At 61.5% G+C, this 16,936-nt stretch overlaps 1 protein-coding gene across 1 annotated transcript in view; it reads left to right on the forward strand.

Annotated features, from left to right (window-relative positions):
* The window catches only part of LOC100407810 (GRAM domain-containing protein 4), a 41,243-nt gene that overhangs the window by 21,488 nt on the left and 2,819 nt on the right, over positions 1-16,936 (forward strand). The window contains 14 exon segments of the mRNA XM_078343440.1: positions 1,973-2,034; positions 3,450-3,582; positions 4,239-4,264; positions 4,399-4,490; positions 5,908-5,999; positions 7,256-7,304; positions 8,531-8,602; positions 9,069-9,112; positions 9,181-9,290; positions 12,778-12,932; positions 13,471-13,618; positions 14,375-14,468; positions 15,268-15,352; positions 16,697-16,759. Of these exon segments, the coding sequence (XP_078199566.1) occupies positions 1,973-2,034; positions 3,450-3,582; positions 4,239-4,264; positions 4,399-4,490; positions 5,908-5,999; positions 7,256-7,304; positions 8,531-8,602; positions 9,069-9,112; positions 9,181-9,290; positions 12,778-12,932; positions 13,471-13,618; positions 14,375-14,468; positions 15,268-15,352; positions 16,697-16,759 (1,225 nt within the window).

The raw sequence follows: 16,936 nt of genomic DNA on the forward strand, positions 1-16,936 counted from the left end.
CCTCCAGCCTTCCATCAGCCTCCCCTTACCTTCCCACTCAGACTCCCCCTGTGTCTCCTCCCTCAGCCTCCCCCACAGCCCCCACCTCCAGCCCCCACCACCACTGACCACAACTTTGTCCACGGCCCCCATGACCTTCACCCTGGCTGAGCACTGACTGCCTGCCCCGAGGGCTCCAGGGGCCACTGTTAGGACCCCAAGTGTCCCGGCTTAGCTGACCCCGAGGAAGTGGGTCCCTTCAGCACCCTCAGGTTTAGTGTGTGGGAAGCCGGGGCATCCGCTGGGCTGGCTCCCACTTCTTCCCTGCCCATCTCCTGCAGGTCAGCATGACCTTGCGGAATGCCCTGGAAGGGGTCATGTAGGGGGATCCAGCTCGTGTGGGGGAGGGGGTGGCCTCACTTTCCTATTCCGCCCTGGTAGAACCTCCCAGACCAGAAGTGGGTGCATGGGCCCTGGTAGGCGCCCATGTACCTGATGCTGAACTTTCTGTGAAAATCCACAGAAGCTCAAAGCTCAAATGACATTTAATTATGTAGAGGTGCGGCGACAGAGACCTGACCCAGGGACAGGTGTGGTCCCCAGGCATATGACCTCAGCGCCATCCCCACCATGGAATGCTGCTTCTCCCCCGCTGACTAAGGTGGCCTGAGGCTGTCCCCTCGGCCCTGTTCCCTGTCTTCTGCTTCCTGTCCTCTCGCCCCCACCAGCCCCACTCCAGGGTCTGGTCCTCATCTTTTACCAAAGCCCCTTGGTGGCAGCTGTGCCCAGCCTGGGTCAGCTGTGAGGACGCAGGGAGCCCCGTCTCGCCCAGTCTTGGCCTTGGGAATAGCTGGGGAGGGGACAGTAAAGGAACATGCAGGCTGTGACCCAGGAAGTGGAAGCTGAAGCTCCCGGAAGCATGAAGGGCCTTCCCTGCTTTACATGGGGGCGGCATTTAGGAACCTTCTGGAAGCCTGGTGGAGAAGGGGTGAAGGAAGAGCAGTCCCAGGCAGAGTGACCTCCTGTTTCCTTGTCATCCTGCTGCAGATCTGGGGTGGGTCTGGGTGGCTGTGGTCTGTCCAGGGTGGGTAGGTGTGTGAGAGCACACGCAAACACGCAGACACGTGTACACACACCGCACACATGCACACACACCCCAGGCTCTGAGGCTGCAGGATTAAGGCACAGCAGTTCTGTTTATGCAAACCTCTATTTTGGTTTTTAAGAAAATTCTGTCACCTTGGTTTAAGGCTACTTGTTAGTGGGCAGAGGTTCTCTCCATTGTGGATCCAAAGCCCCCTGAAAACCTCTCGTCTGCTTACCTGGCCCCACCCTGTGCTCCGTCCTCTGTTCTCTTCTCAGGGTTCACTCCTCCCCCAGCTTCCTCCCTCTCTCTCCCCCCACCAAGAGCCTGAGTTAGGAAGGTCAGGGGCAGCCACACAGCACTTGGCCTGGGTCTGTGCTGCACCTGCTCACGGGCCTTGGCTGGAGGGGCTGGGTATGGGACAGAAGCAGACCCTGGTGGCCGTCTAGTGCCCCTGCCCAGCCCAGCAGGCCCAGGTCTTGAAGTAGGCTGAGCTAGGAACTGGGCACGGGCCACTGGCAGGTAGCACCCAGCCTGTGGCCTGGCGCGGTGCCTAATACATACATGTGTGTTGATCAGTATCTTCTCATTAGCAGACGTGTTGGTGGCATGAGGGTGTTCTGAGCTTGTTGAAGAAGCAACTGAGCTAAAGTGGATAGAAAAGAGAAGTGCTAAGAGCCACTGTGTGGTCGTTTAGCAGCAAACGTGTGCCCGTTAGGAAGGCGACTCTGCGCTGCCTGGCTGTGCTCGGAAGCCGAGGTTGAGCGGTGGGACTCCGGAGACAGCCCCGCTGTCCCTGAGCGCTGCTGGGCGGCGTGCAGTCACGAGGGCCCTGGAGGTTCGCGCAGCCTGACCGTGCAGAGTTTTGAGCTAACAGACCTCTTGTCTCTTCTCCCCCTGCTTTCTAAGAACTGAAGAGCAGACGGCTCAGCAGCCCCCGAAAGGGCAGGCCCAGGCCAACAATGGAGCAGGTACGCCCTGGCGGGCAGGCGGGTGGGCAGGCGGGAGGCAGGTGCTGGTTCTGTGCCCGGGCACCCGCTGGCATCCGGGAGTCTCCTCCCGTCGGAACTGGGTTAGTGTCTCTCATGCGAGTGGTGAGTCATCGTCATCACTGCAGGTTTCCAGTCACTTAACCAAATCGTGACGGCGTGTTCTTCAGGGAATACACACGTTCACTGAGCCTTGCCCCGTGGAACCGCAGTGTGAGAGCCACCCTGGTCACTGCCCCTGCCCTGGCGGCCTTCCCGAAGGGGACCAAGTGGGCATTGGGGCCGCGGTGGCTTGCGAGTGTGGAGTGGGAGATTGCGTGCCCTGTTTCCTCTCCTCGTCCTCCATCCCTGAGCACCTGTTCTTTATCCTGCCCTCGCCCTGCAGGCAGCTGGCACAGTTCCCTGCACCTGCGGGTCGGCAAATTCCAGCCCCTGCCTGGCCTCACAGGTTTAAACGGTTACATTTCATGACTGGAGAACATTGTATGAACCTGAAATTTCAGTCCATAAATAAAGTCCATGGCAACAGAGCCGGCCGGTTCGCTCATGGCTGGGATGAGTTTGCCAACCCCACCTGGACCCTCCCCTGAAAAACTCTTCCAGGCTGCCGTTGGGGCAGGAAGAAGCCCCAGGAGCTGCCCTGGCCCCACCCTCCCTACCCAGGTGGCCTCAGGGTACACAGACCTCAGCCCCCTCGACCTGTGGCTTTTGAGCCACTGCCCTGAGACTGCAGCCCCCTGGGTATGGTGACTGCAGCCCCCTGGGTATGGTGACTGCCAGCCCTCTGGTCCCAGGGCCCAAATTGTGGCAGGGCAGCACCTGCTGCGGGCAGCTCCTCCTTGGCCTTCTGAAGGGAGGGACCGGCCTGCTTCCCTGAACCCCCATTCCGCTGGTTTTCCATGATGGAGGTCGCTTTCTAGAGGTCTTAGCTTTTGGTGAACAGTGCCGGTCATCAGCACGACATCCCGGTGCGCTCGCCCTGGGTTGGCTGTGCTTGCCAGGCGCCCCAGCCCAGGACTCAGCCTCCCACCGCACTGCCCATTGACGGATGCTCAGGATACACAGGGCCAGGGCAGTGACCCCTCCAGCCGCTTCCTGACAGCCCGGAGGTGGAAAGGGGGTTTGATGCAGACTGCTGAGCTGCAGCCTGGATGACCGGATGCCCACTGACGAGAGCCTAGGGCGGGCAGAGAGCTGGGGACAGGGCGTGAAAAGCACGGAGACCCCACCCCCCCATGAGGTCTTCATGGCCAGAGCAGCTCTGCTCTGTGCTGACTGGTTTGTACTTCGTGTCTTCAGAGGACCGAGCCTTCACAGTCCCTTGTACGAGGATCCTTCATTTCCCTGCCCCACCCACCCGTGTTTCCTGTGCCTCACCGGGCCGCTGCCCCCTGCAGAGCGCCGGAGCCAGGGTCTGTCCTCACGCCTGCAGAAGTGGTTCTACGAGAGGTTTGGGGAGTATGTGGAGGACTTCCGGTTCCAGCCCGAGGAGAACACCGTGGAGACGGAGGAGCCCCTCAGCGCCCACAGGTGGGGGTCGCCGAGCCTGGGCTGCCTGTGCCTTTGGGGCCCCGGTACCTGGCTGAAGCTTCAGTGGGTGGGCCAGGCTTTGTCACCATAGGCCAAAGCTGTCTGTGAGAGCTCCTGGCACAGCTGTCGGTTGTGCCCAGCCTTCTGGGGGCCATGCCTGGCAGGGGCCCACGAGGCCCACTTAGGGGCAGCAGAGCTGTGTGACTCCACTCTGCTCTCAGCTGTGGCTTGTGACAGTTGTGTGGGGATGGGATCGGGGGGCTCTGCCCACTGCCTGGGGCCTTCCTTGGCTCATGAGCCTGATCAGTAAACCTTGGCTCCCCTGCCAGGTGCTGGGAGGTCCCAGGGGGCCAGTCTAGCAAAGGCCCTGCCCTTGAGGTCTTCTGTTCTGGGGACTCCGGTGGGAGATGAGGGGACAATTTCATTGGTGAGTTGCCCCCGCCTTCCAGTGCCAGCTTGGGGCATGGCACTGAGGGCCATCCTGGCACACCCTGCTGTGCTGAGCCGCTGTGCGTGGCCGTTCTGTGTGCTCAGGGGGTCCCAGGCTCTTGAGACATCCTCCCTGCCCCCTGCAGAGCCAGCAGAACTGGGCAGTGGGGACCGCAGATCCGGTGGGCACGCTAACCCTGGGCTCCCATCTCTCCCTTTTCTCCTAGGTTAACTGAAAACATGAGGCAGCTCAGTGAGTACCAGAGCTCTGCCTGGCACCCTCGCTGCTCGGTTTGGGTGGGCCCCTGGTGGTGGGGACTCTCCGGGGAGATGTTGTTAGAGGCTCCTGCTCTCCGTGCTGACCACTGATGTCTGCTCTGTCCCCAGAGCGCAGGGCCAAGCCCATCACTAACTTTGTGAAGAACCTCTCCGCCTTATCCGAGTGGTACTCTGTCTACACGTCTGCCATTGCCTTTACTGTGAGTGGGTCCCCCAGGGGCGGGGCGGGGTGGGCGGAGACGTGCTGCCAGCCTTCACCTTGTGGTCAGGCACCATCCTGGGATGGGAGATAGCCTCCTGGTGCTTCCTCGGGCCCCAGGGACATGCTCATTTCTCCTTCTGTAAAATGGGTTCAGTGATGCCAATGCCCAGCTGGGGGTAGCTTCAAGGAGCAAAGATGTCGGGCATGGCCCGGGACTAGCCTGCAGGGCCCCCACCCCAGAGTCCCCTCGGGAAAGGCCTCTTGGCACTCACCTTGTGGTGTGGTGGCCACGCTGCTGAGGGCCACAGAGCACTTGGTGCTGGGCCCGGGGCACTTGATAAGGGCAGGGCAGCACGAGGGGACCCAGCCCGGCCTCTGTGTGCCATGAGTCCGGAGGTGTTGGAAGACGTCAGGGCCAGCATTGCTTGGGCCTTGGGGAAAGGGAGCCAGCCGCCCTGCCCGGAACTGCCCTGTGGGACAGGAGACACACCACCTGTGTCTCAGGACTTGGTCCTCCAGGGGAGCCCCTGACCTGGGGTGGAGGCTATGCCTCCAGCATGAGGAAGATACAGACTGCCCACTCGGTTGCTGGGTCCTCCAGAGGGCTCCAGCCTGGCACCGTCCAGGGCTCCCAAAGGCAGCTCTGTCTTGCCAAGTGGGCCCTTTGGGAGAGGTCCCCACATGGCCTCAGCCTGGGTCAGGCTCTCCCTGTGCCTGCCCCAGGCACTTAGTGCCCACCTGGGCCATGGGCACTTTGTACACTCACAGATGAAGGGTGGGTGCTGGCGCACCAGCTGCACCCTGGCCCCGGAAGGCCTCTTCTCCCGCCGCCCTCGCAGATGCTTTGTGATGGGAGGCCGTTGCTGCCTGGGCCCCAGAGGTCCCTGTGCCGAGGCTCTTTCACTGAGAGATGAGCCCCAGACCGGCCCCGCCCCCAGGCCCCACCTCCAGCCCTGCCTGGTCTGCGCGTCTGCTCCGTGTCCCGGGCTCCGCGCTGGGCACAGATGGTGTCTGGCATGAAGGTGGCCCCAGGCATGGACCTGGCTCGTCCCTAGCCAGTGCTTGGACACCTCACCCTGCCAGGCTGAGTCCTGGTGATGCCCCAAGTCTGGTGCCTGGGAGCCATACCCGGGGCGGGCGGGACCCCCGTGTGGAACCGGCTGCCGCCTTCTGACCCCAGGACATGCTTCTCTATCCTCCCCCCTCCCTGAGCGGCTCCTCGCTTCCACCCGCGGCTCGTAAACAGGGAAGCAGCCCTTCCTCCGCTTTCCCCGTCAGACCGGCCCTCTGAGTGTCTGGAGAGCCGGGGTTGGCCTGGTCTCCCCGCTGGTGCCGCCTGGTTGGGGGAGGTGGGAGGGATGTGCCTCATCATGAACCGCACTGCCGGGGGCCTGACACCCGTCTCTCACCCGCAGGTGTACATGAACGCCGTGTGGCATGGCTGGGCCATCCCATTGTTCTTATTTCTAGCAATTCTGAGGCTGTCCCTCAATTACCTCATCGCCAGGTAGGTGAGCCGGTCTGCTCTGGCCACGCTCTCCCCGTGTGTGTGGCTGTGCTGTCTCCCCGTGTCTCACACAACTGTAACTGCAGCTGGGTATGTCACACACTGACGTTTCGGGGACGGTCCCCTGACAGCCTGCAGAGACCCGCAGACAGGGCGGCTGCCCCCTCCCTGGTTTGCTGGAGATGGTAGTGGGACGTTCCCAGATCCCCCAGCAGCTCCTTCCCTGGGCGGCCAGCAGAGCCAGTGCCAGGCATTCAGCACCTCCCCGAACGCCACAGGGACTTCTCCCCAGCCTCAGTGGCGGGGAGTCGGGGGGTGAAGCCAGCAGAGCCAGTGCAGGGCGTTCAGCACCTCCCCGAACGCCACAGGGACTTCTCCCCAGCCTCAGTGGCGGGGGGTCGGGGGGTGAAGCCAGCAGAGCCAGTGCCGGGCGTTCAGCACCTCCCCGAACGCCACAGGGACTTCTCCCCAGCCTCAGTGGTGGGGGGTCGGGGGGTGAAGCCAGCAGAGCTCAACCCCCTGGAAGGCTGGACTGGGAACGAGTTTCAGTCTCCTGCAGACAGCACGCCCGTGTGACTGACATGTCAACCCTGGCCTGAGTCAGGCCCTTGTGTCACTCCTTGTACCCCCTCTGAGCACCCTCTCCCTGTGGAGGCTGGGGGGGCGGTTCTGGAAGCCCACACCCTGGGGCAGACCCCAGTCCTGGCACGGCTGGGCCTGTCTTAGCCTGCGGTTACCCCCAGGAGTGAAGCTCAGCCTTGCACGGGGGCTGAGGGGGGAGCTGGGATTCTCTACTTGGACCTGGCCATTCAGAAGTCTGTGCTTCTATGCACCGTGTTTCTAGATGGTTCTCTTTGCCTGCCCCGGTTGGGTCATTTGAAAATGCTTTTGTAGAAATCACTTAAATACTCTGGAAGGGGTCGTTGGTACCCAGAGCTGGGCAGGATGAGCTCGGACACTTGCTGATGCCACCCCGGCTGGCTGATGCCGAAGGGCTGCCCTCCCCACACCTCTGGCCACTTTTCACTGTGTCCCCTGTGGCCCAAAGCGCCCCAGGGAAGGGGCTGCTGGGGGTGACAGGAGTTGTCTGCTCTCACAGCAGGGGGCTTCAGGGGGCCTTTTTCTCCCCATCGGGCAGCGTAGAAGGGCAAAGGGCTCCCTCCAAGCCCAGCTGGGCACGCAGGGCTGGTGATTTGATACCATTCCCTGCCTCAGGTGGCGCTGTTTTGAAGGTATGTGTGTTTTCTGTTCGCCAGGGGCTGGCGGATACAGTGGAGCATCGAGCCGGAAGTGTCTGAGCCCGTGGTAGGTCGCTGGAGGGTGCTGGGTCTCCGACTGTCTCCATCACGTCAGGCCTCACAGCCTGTGGGCGCCGCTCCAGGAAGCCTCTGGAGGAGGCCATGTGGTCTTCCTGGGAGCCCTGCCCTGGCCCATAGAGAAGAGGAGGAGGCCAGCCCCTCCCTAGCCCCGAGCCCAGGGAGGCTACAGCCCGGCCCCGCTTGCTAGGCCAGGTTTAGCTGTGCAAGAAGCAGATTGCCTGGCCCTGGCCTGTCCTAGCTGAGGCTTCCCAGCGAGGATGTGATGTGGCAGGTTAGGGGACATCAAGGGGCCGCTGTGGCCCCCACATCCTCCCCAGGTAGGGTGGTGAGCCGTAAGCTGGACAAGCGGACCTGTTCGCATCTGAGACTCAAGAGTCCACCTCTTGGAGGCTGCAGCGAGCCGAGATCCCGCTCCTGCACTCCAGCCTAGGCGACAGAGCAAGACTCTTGTCTCAAAAAACAAAACAACAACAACAAAAAAAAACCCACCTCTGGCCCACTGCCTGACTTTGTAAATAAAGTTTTATTGGCACATAGACACACCCATTCATTTACACATTGCTGCGTCTGCTTTTGCATTACCGTTGAGTAGCTGACAGACCACATGGCTCTGGTAGCCAAAGATATTCACTACCTGGTGATTTACAGAAGTTTGCTCTAGAGGGAGACCGTGGCCCACGGGGCAGGACCAGCCGATGTGGGCAGAAGGGAGGCCTCGATGCCTCCCTTAGTCAGATATCTCAGTGCCTGTTTCTTGCGTGGAGCATGAGGGGTCAAGGGAAGCGCCTGGAAGAGGCAGGCCATTGTCTGACCAGTGCTGGGACCGGGGAAACCTCGGGAGGCTCTTAATACATGGGAGATGGGAGACAAGCAAGACCAGGGCTCCCATTGGCTGGGCCTCAGTTTCCTTGCCTGTGAGGGAGGGCAGCTGTGAAGGTGAACTCTGTGAGTCGGAGCCTCTGCTCAGCCACTGCAGGGGCAGCTCTGCCCAGCTCCTGTTGGGTGCCTGGAGTGAGGGGAACAGGATGAGATTTCACCCTCAGCCCAGAGGGGTGTCCTCCTGGTATCAGGTCCCCAAGGGACGCACCATCCCCCTGAGCTGTGTGGGGACAGCACAGTCCCTGGGGCTGGGAGGGCGCCACACTGTGTTGTTATTCATTTCTCTGAACTGTTAAATTTCAGTGGAAAATTCTCTTTTCCCTTTGACTGAAGGAACCTCCATAGGAAGACCTGACTGTGTCTGAGAAGTTCCAGCTGGTGCTGGACGTCGCCCAGAAAGCCCAGGTACTGCCACGGGCACCACCAGCCAGGGGCATGTCTACACTGGCCACGGGCCCTGGCCAGGGGTGTGTCTACGCTGGCCTCAGCTGGTGCCCAGGGAGGGCTGAACCCTGACACTGAAGGCCCAGTTTACCCACTGTCAGCTGACCTGTAGTCACCCTGCCCTTATATGGTCATTACAGCAACTCCGGTGGGTGGGGAAGGGGCCTCCTGATTCAGCCTCTGCTGATGGTGGGCCAGGGCCTGGGCCAGGGCGGAGCCCCTGGATGGACTCGGGCCTGTGTCCTGTGAGCACGGTTGCCTCTGCCCTAGACCAGAGCTGCGCCTCCCCCGGCCTAGGAGCAGCTGGGCAGGACACCGGGCTTTGGGTGACCTCAGGGCTGCCTGACCTGGAGGCCCTCCTGGCGTCCCAGTGTGACCGACAGCCCAGGCCAGGTTCTGCTGTAATCGCTGTTTCTCCTTCACGCAGAACCTTTTCGGCAAGATGGCCGACATCCTGGAAAAGATCAAGAAGTAAGTCCCTCGCCCCCAACCCCGGCCCGGCGGCGCCCGCCCGGCCTGAGCCTCCCGTCTCCTTCCAGCTTGTTCATGTGGGTCCAGCCGGAGATCACACAGAAGCTGTACGTGGCACTCTGGGCCGCCTTCCTGGCCTCCTGCTTCTTCCCCTACCGCCTGGTGGGACTCGCCGTGGGTAAGGAGATGCCCCTGCAGCCCGTGGCATCAGGAGTGGGGACACAGGCGCCTGCATGCCACCAGTGTCTGCTAGGTGTCTGCAAGAGCTGGAGATGCTTCCTCTGGTTCTTGTCAAAACGTTTCAGTTTGGGGAAGTGAAGCCCGGGACTGGTGATAGTTTCTTAAATCAAGCTTGCCCTCCGCTTCCAAGGGCCTCGAGTCTCTGCCATGTGGGAGGAGCTGGAGGACCCAAGACGGGCTAGCAGGCCCTGGGGATGTCAGGGAGCTGCCCTGGGCAGGACACGCCTCTGGGGGCATCTGTGGGCTCAGGGGTGACAGTTGCAGGGAGCCTGAGTGCCTGGTTTGAGGTGCAGGGCGGTTGGTTGTAACTCATGAGTTTGGTGATAGCGTGTGAAGCCAAGGGTCACATCCGCTAAATCACTCATCTGCAGAGCTGGAGGTGGGTGGGGTGTGGCGGCCCCTTCTCACCCCAGGAGGTGCTCATCCCGTCCCGCCCCTCGTGCTGTCTGCCCTTCCTTTCCCTCTTCCCTCCTTTCTTTTTCTTTTTTCCTCATTAACAATGATCCAGTGCCTGATGTGGGCTACACAGTGGCATGTGGGAGCGAGGCCACCAGGGTCCTGTCCTCGAGGGGCAGGTGGGGCTTGCCTGAGGCCAAGCAGGACAGCGCATATCGTCGTAGGAGCCGCAAAGCCAGGGGTGGGGAGAGCTCCGTGCTGGAGTCGGGAGGTCAGACCCGGCCCCTCAGCAGTCTGGGGTTGGCATGCCACTTAGAGGAGCAGTGTGGGGCTGTGCCTGTGTGGAAGAGCACATGCCCCTGCCGCTTTTCCTGAATGCCTTTGCTGTAATACAGCCTGACCCTAGCCCTGAGCCAGCATAACTGCTAGCAGGAGGACGGGCCTCTCGGGGCTCAGCGGGGCTGGGCGCTCCAACAGAGCTCACTGTGCCATCAGGTGCCAGCACCAGGAGGAAGCAGAGCCAGATTTGTTCAGACCCTTACCCCAAAAATGCCCTAGAGGCCCTCTGGCTAGCACCCAAGACTCTAGGCACTTGAGTGGATAGGAACCCCATGACCTCCCGCTGGACCCCTGGGCCTGGGTCTGGGCGCTGAGGCTCTGGAGCTGCAGTGCACTTGGGTCCCTGGGCAGCTCTGGGGCAGGCCGCCCTCCACGGGGAGCCTGAGGGTATGCACCTGGGTCTTAGTGTCCTGGATCTGTCCTGCCGTTCTTTTCTTCCCCTCCCCAGCAAGAAAGAAGTCTTACTCTGTCATCCAGACTGAAAGTGCAGGGGATGACAGATCTCAGCTCACTGTAACCTCCGCCCTCCAGGTTTAAGCGATTCTCCTGCCTCAGCCTCCACAGTAGCTGGGATTACAGACGTGCCACCAGGCCCGGCTAATTTTTGTATTTTTAGTAGAGACGGGGTTTCACCATATTGGCCAGGCTGGTCTAATCTCCTGACCTTGTGATCCTCCTGCCTTGGCCTCCCAAAGCGCTGGGGTTACAGGAGTGAGCCACTGTGCCCAGCCCCTGCGTCCTTTGTTGTGACAGCCGGGATGGCTTGGGTTCTTGCGACCACACTGACATTTCACCGCCACTGGGCAGCACTGACCCTGCCAGGTGTGGGCCAAGTGGCATTCCTGACTCATCAGTGCCCATGTGTCTTTTTGCAGTGCTAATGAGAGACCTGAGCTTAGAGGGGCAGAAGCTGCCTGCCCCAAGCAAGGATGCCCATCTGGGATTTGTGCCCTCTTGAGCTGAGCTGTCCTCGTGGGTTGGGGCACCACATAGAGGGAGGCCTGGAGCTCAGTCCAAGCGAGTGGTCCTAGGCCCTGCCTCACTCCATACCTAGCGTCTTTCAAGAATCAACAAGTTGGCCGGGCATGGTGGCTTACGCCTGTCATCCCAGCACTTTCAGAGGCCGAGGCGGGTGGATCACTTGAGATCAGGAGGAGTTCAAGACCAGCCTGGCCAAACACGGTGAAACCCTGTCTCTACCAAAAACACAACAATTAGCAGATGTGGTCGTAGGCGCCCAGCTACTTGAGAGGCTGAAGCAGGAGAATCGCTTGAACTCGGGAGGCGGAGGTTGCAGTGAGCTGAGATCGAGCCGCTGCCCTCCAGCCTGGGCGACAGAGCAGGACTCCGCTCAAAAGAAAACTAATCAACAAGTTGAGACTTGGAGTCAAAAAGTCTGACTTGATTGATGAGTTTATGTGAAAATGTCCTACAAAGGCACAAAATGAAACAAAGGCATGGCCTTATCAGTCACCTTATAGCACAGATGGTACATGAGCTCTGACCCGGGGCCCTGCAGGGAGGGCCTGCCATGGCTGGTCTGGTCTGGCAGGCTGGCACTGCGGGCAGTGAGACAGCCCCCAGCACTGGGAGGGGCGCCCGGAGAGACCAGATCTACCAATAGCTTTCACTGCCCAGGGGAGTGCGTTAGGAGGTGTGTGTGGGCTGGCCCTGCCTCCCATACCTGGGGTGCAGCCAGGCCCTGCTCCTCTGAGGTTGTGCTTAGTAGGGGGACTGACCATGATTGTGTCAGGTGACAGTGTGAGGGAGAAAATGGAGCTGGCACAGGGAACCTGCGAGGAGTGGCTGGGAGCTGTCTAGGCAGGTGGTCATGGGAGGCCTCTCAGCAGGGCTGGGCCAGGTGTGGGGGCACCCAGGTGAAGGAGGTCAGGTGGGAGAGGGGGTTGTGGAGGGACTGCCATGGAGGGGCCTCAGGTATGGTGCCAGGTTTGGGGAGGTGGGGCAGAGGAGGCACAGTCCTGAGTGTTTTAGGCGGGTGGAGAACAGCCCTGAGCTGGGCAGAGTTGGAGAGAGAAGTGAGGGGCATCAGATGGTAGGGGGGCTCCTAGCAGAGCTGAGGGGCCAGCCCCCGCTCAGGTGGGAGTGGGTGTGGTCTGGCCTGGAGAGGGTGTGGCCTCAGTGGGTGTGGGTGCGGCCTCAGTGGGTATGGCCTCAGTGGGCAGGGCCTGTGGTGAGAATCTCAGGTGTAGATGGGGCACCTGCAGTGGGGCCATAGGTCTTGGTGGATCGGGCCTGTTTGGAGGGCAGAGCAACCAGTTCGTAGGTGGGCAGGATGGGGTCAGGGAGGGCCTTGAGGAGATGCTCAGGGCGTTCCCTGACCTGTCAGGCAGGTGATGGTGCCCTTCAGTGCCAAGCAGAAGGTGGGGAGGAGCCTGCTGGAGAGGGGCATAGTTGCTGTGTGATTCTGTGGGGGAAGGTGTGTGGAGTGAGGGGTGAGGCCGGCCGCAGGCTTCAGTATACAGGGCATGGCCCTCCGGAGGGGACTGTGCAGCTGGATGCGGCCCTAGGGGAGGGAGGATTGGGGGAGGGGCCAGGCTGAGGACTAATGGAGCAGATGGACTCACATCCAAGCTCAGGCTGGGAGGTGGGAGGGGCTGGCACCGTCACCTTGAGAGGACGGGCACAGTTGCGGGGCTCCAGAGGGAACAGGCCATGTCCCCTGCTCTCAGGGCTCTACGCTGGCATCAAGTTCTTCCTCATCGATTTCATCTTTAAACGCTGCCCGAGGCTGCGCGCCAAGTACGACACACCCTACATCATCTGGAGGAGCCTCCCCACTGACCCCCAGCTCAAGGAGCGCTCCAGTGCCGCCGTCTCACGCAGAGTGAGCTCGGACCCCAGCTTTGGGGGTGGGAGATCCCCAGGCCCCCAGTTCTCTGTTCCCCTCCAGCTCATTTAGAGGCTGTTTCTTCCATTTTATGGGGTTTTTTCCCCTCTTAGCAGGCACTGCTGTTTCTGAGGCCCATCTAGTCCCTCCCAAGCCCAGGGCAATACTGGGGACTGATCATTACTCCTGAGAGCCAGTGGGGCTGGGAGTGACCCCTCCATGGGGGTGCCTGACCCCTGCCGTCCCTGATGGCGAGGCTCCGGCACTAGACCAGGCAACTTGAGAAGGGCCTCCCTTGGACCCACAGGCCCTCCAGGGGTCCAGCACAGTGTCCCGCCAGGGCCATGTGGAATGAGCATCTAGGTGCTCACCTTGGGGCCACTCAGATGAGTAGGGAGGGTTGCTGGGCTCTCCCCACTGAGGTGAGGTGGGAACCTGGGGCATATCTTCCAGAATTCGGATCCCAGCTTTTGGGAGGGTGGGTGCTGCGGGCGTGGGCGGCGGGCCTGACGTCAATGCTGTGTGCCATTGGCAGCTGCAGACGACCTCGTCACGGAGCTACGTCCCCAGCAGCACACCAGCCGGCCTGGGTAAGGAGGAGGACGCCGGCCGCTTCCACAGCACCAAGAAGGGCAATTTCCACGAAATCTTCAATCTGACGGAAAATGAGCGTCCACTGGCGGGTATGTGGGCTGTGAATCTCAGACTGAAGGCCGGTGGGGGGACACTGAGGGTCGCCCTGGGACAGGCCAAAGGAGCCCTCCAGAGGGCGTTCACATCCCGCTGCCCAGGGTCCCGGCAGGCAGCGCAGGAGCCAGGGTTCATGAGGACTCCAGGGGCTGCAGGGGCTGAGGGCATGCCTGTGGGAGAGCTGACTCACCCTGCGGCACACCCCCTGACCGCAGGCGGCCTGCTGGGGACACAGTCCAAGGCGAGGCATCGGCCTGCAGGGCACTGACAGGGGATCTGCCCTGGTTCCATCGTGTCTGGGGACAGGTGACTCAGGAATCCGGGTACATGTCACCCTTCCTGGGGACAGGCCAGCCTTCCCGAAGGGTTTTCCTGTTAATTTAAACCGCGCACCCCGGGGTGTGTGATGAGCAGCTGCGGAGAACTGAGCTTCGTCCTGTGCTGAGCCGTGGCCCTGCCGGTCCTTGTGGAGGTGGCGTCCTGGGGAGCTGCCGGCTGCACAGAGACTTCTGCTGCTCTCTGCTCGGCCTGGGCGCCTTCACTTCGCCGGTGCCTGGTGAAGAGGAAACATCTGTTTTCCACCCTCCGGGGCCACCTCTCTCACCGGCGCGCCTTCCTCTCACTGTGGGTGTTACATGAACGCAGGGGGCGGATGTCAGTCTCTGAGAGTCGGGGCTCCCGGGTCCCCGCGTCGGGCCGGAGGCTGGGTATTTCCAGTGTTGCGTGACGGGCGGGCCTTTTCCCGTTAGTGTGCGAGAACGGCTGGCGCTGCTGCCTGATCAACAGGGACCGGAAGATGCCCACAGACTACATCAGGAACGGGGTGCTCTACGTCACGGAGAAGTGAGTGCGGCCACAGGGCCTGCGTGGCTGCGGGGGAGGGGGCGCAGGAGGCTGCTTGGGCCCTGAGAGGGCGCGGCTGGCCCAATGCAGGCTTTCCTGAGTGGGGGCCCCGCCTCCCCCACGCTCCACTCTCGCTGGCTGTCTGGGCTCCCAAAGAAAGGTGTTGCCTCCAAGCCACCCATGGCCTGGGCTGGCACTGCCATCATCCTTCAGGCCGGCGGGGATGCTGTCTCATCTGGGGCCCAAAGAGTTCATGGAGGCGGGGGGCAGCCTCCCAAGGAGGGGACTCTGTGGGGACCTGCTAGAGCTGAGGCCCGGGTCCTTGCTGTCTGAGACGCAGCAGCCAGAAGAGGGCTCTGACTTTTCTCTGCTAGAACAAGACTTACCCTTGCTACACCCCAAACCCTGTTGTGGGAGTGGGAGAGCTAGCCCAGGGATGGGGTCTATTCTTGGCCTTGCCTGGCCCTCGGCCATCCTGTCCCCCACACTGCAGCAGTGGCCACGTCTCCACCTCCCCTCTGCTTCTTGCAGAGAAGGTGACCTGGACACTCCCAGCCAGGGCTCTAGGATGCCTGTGTCTCTCGCTGGGAATCCCAGGGGCCCAGTGTCATGAGAATGGCAGTCTCAGGTTTCACACAGAGTAGTGGCCTGGAGCATTTCACAGGTGCTCTGTCTGGTGGGAAGGGAGTGTCGCTGTCCACCCACGGGGGCCTGAGGGGCAGCATCCTGGACTCCCCCACCTGGTGGGAGCTCGTTCTGGTTCAGGAGCAGGCGGTGCCTCTGTCCGTTCCCCTTCCAGTTACTTATGCTTCGAAAGCTCCAAATCCGGGTCCTCAAAGAGGAACAAAGTCATCAAGCTGGTGGACATCACGGACATCCAGAAGGTTGGTGCTTCCCCTGCGTTTCCTTTGTCACCTTTTGGTTTTAGGAACAAAAAAGCCTCGGTCCAGGAGGCTGGTGGGTTTCACTGGTGTCACTTGTAGCATGGGGGGATGGTGCCATCTGGGGGGGGCAGTGCTGTCTGGGGAATGGTGCCATCCCAGGGGACAGTGCTGTCTGGGGGATGGTGCCATCTGAGGGGGCAGTGCATCTGGGGATGGTGCCATCTGAGGGGACAGTGCTGTCTGGGAGATGGTGCCATCTGGGGTGGGCAGTGCCATCTGGGGGATGGTGCCGTCTAGGGGACAGTGCCATCTGGGGGTGGTGCCATCCGGCGGGTGGTGCCATGTGTAGACGTCCACCAGTGTCGCTGTAGCCCCCTTAGGGCCCACTTTGTTTCGGGCTTTGTGGAAAGCCTGCCAGCCTCTGTCAGCATCTGGGCGGCGCAGCCACGCCAGCCATGGTCCGTTTCCTTGACCTTAGTCCCCACATCCCTGTGGGTCAGCCCCTGTCCTGGGGTCCACTTGGCTGGACCGTGTGTCTCAAAGTCGAGGGGCTGGGTTGGAACCCATGAGGTCGGGAGCCCAAGCCCTGCTCTGGCTGCTGGGTTCCCCACCTCTCGTATCTGGGACCCTCCCCGCAAAGAAAGCTCCAGGGACCCTGAGCTTCTGCTTGGGATGCAGTTTTCAGGTAAGAGCTCAGATGGTTGCATCCGCTCTGGGCATTTTCTTAGCATTTTCCCTCGTATGCCGTCACACGGAATGAGCAGGTGGACGTGCCACAGGTGCCTGTGGATGGAGGAGGCTCAGTGAGGCAGCGGCAGGCACACTCGCCAGGGTGTCAGGGCCCCCAGCCCCTCGCAGCTCCAAGCATCCTGGCCATGTCTGCGTTGGCACAGCGGGCTCTCCTAGCCCATGGCAGTTGTGGTTCTCTCCCCTACCCGGCTCTGGAAAAAAGTGCACAGTCAGGTGACCAGAAGGAGTGAGTTCAGGGCTGGGGTCCTTTCAGTCTGCCTCTTGCGGTTGACAGTGCTGACAGATGCCCCTCCTGGTGCCAGGCCCTGAGAGTGAGTTCTGGGGCCCAGTGCCCACTGTCAGTCTCCTTGAGGCTGCTTATCTCTGACCTTCCTTAGGCCAGCTGTGGAATTGGGTGGGACGGATCCATTACAGGTCTTGTGTCTCGGCCACAAAGTGGGGAGGTGCCCACAGGTCCTTACCGTCTGTTGCTTGGAAGTCCCAGGTGCCTGTGTGCCCAGTGGAGGAGGATGCCCTGGGCCCGCAGAGGTCTGTGCCTCCCTGTCCCCCAGGAGAGACCTGCAGTGACAGCCACGCTTTGTCTTTCATTACAAGGTCCTGTCTGTCCTCCCGGGTTCAGGCATGGGGATTGCCGTTTCCACGCCATCAACCCAGAAAGTAAGTGCCGGGCAGGGGTCACCAAGGGGTCGGTGTGGGCCCAGGGGCCTGGCTCTGAGCAACCCTGGGACCAGCATGGGACAGCCAGCCAGCGTTTCAGTTTGGGCAGCAGGGCACAAAGCCGCCCCCCCTCGCAGCAACCGGAGCCTGGGGCCGCGTCCAGGTTGGGGTGGAATC

Source organism: Callithrix jacchus, chromosome 1 (genome assembly GCF_049354715.1).
Source record: "Callithrix jacchus isolate 240 chromosome 1, calJac240_pri, whole genome shotgun sequence".
Classification (NCBI taxonomy): domain Eukaryota; kingdom Metazoa; phylum Chordata; class Mammalia; order Primates; family Cebidae; genus Callithrix; species Callithrix jacchus.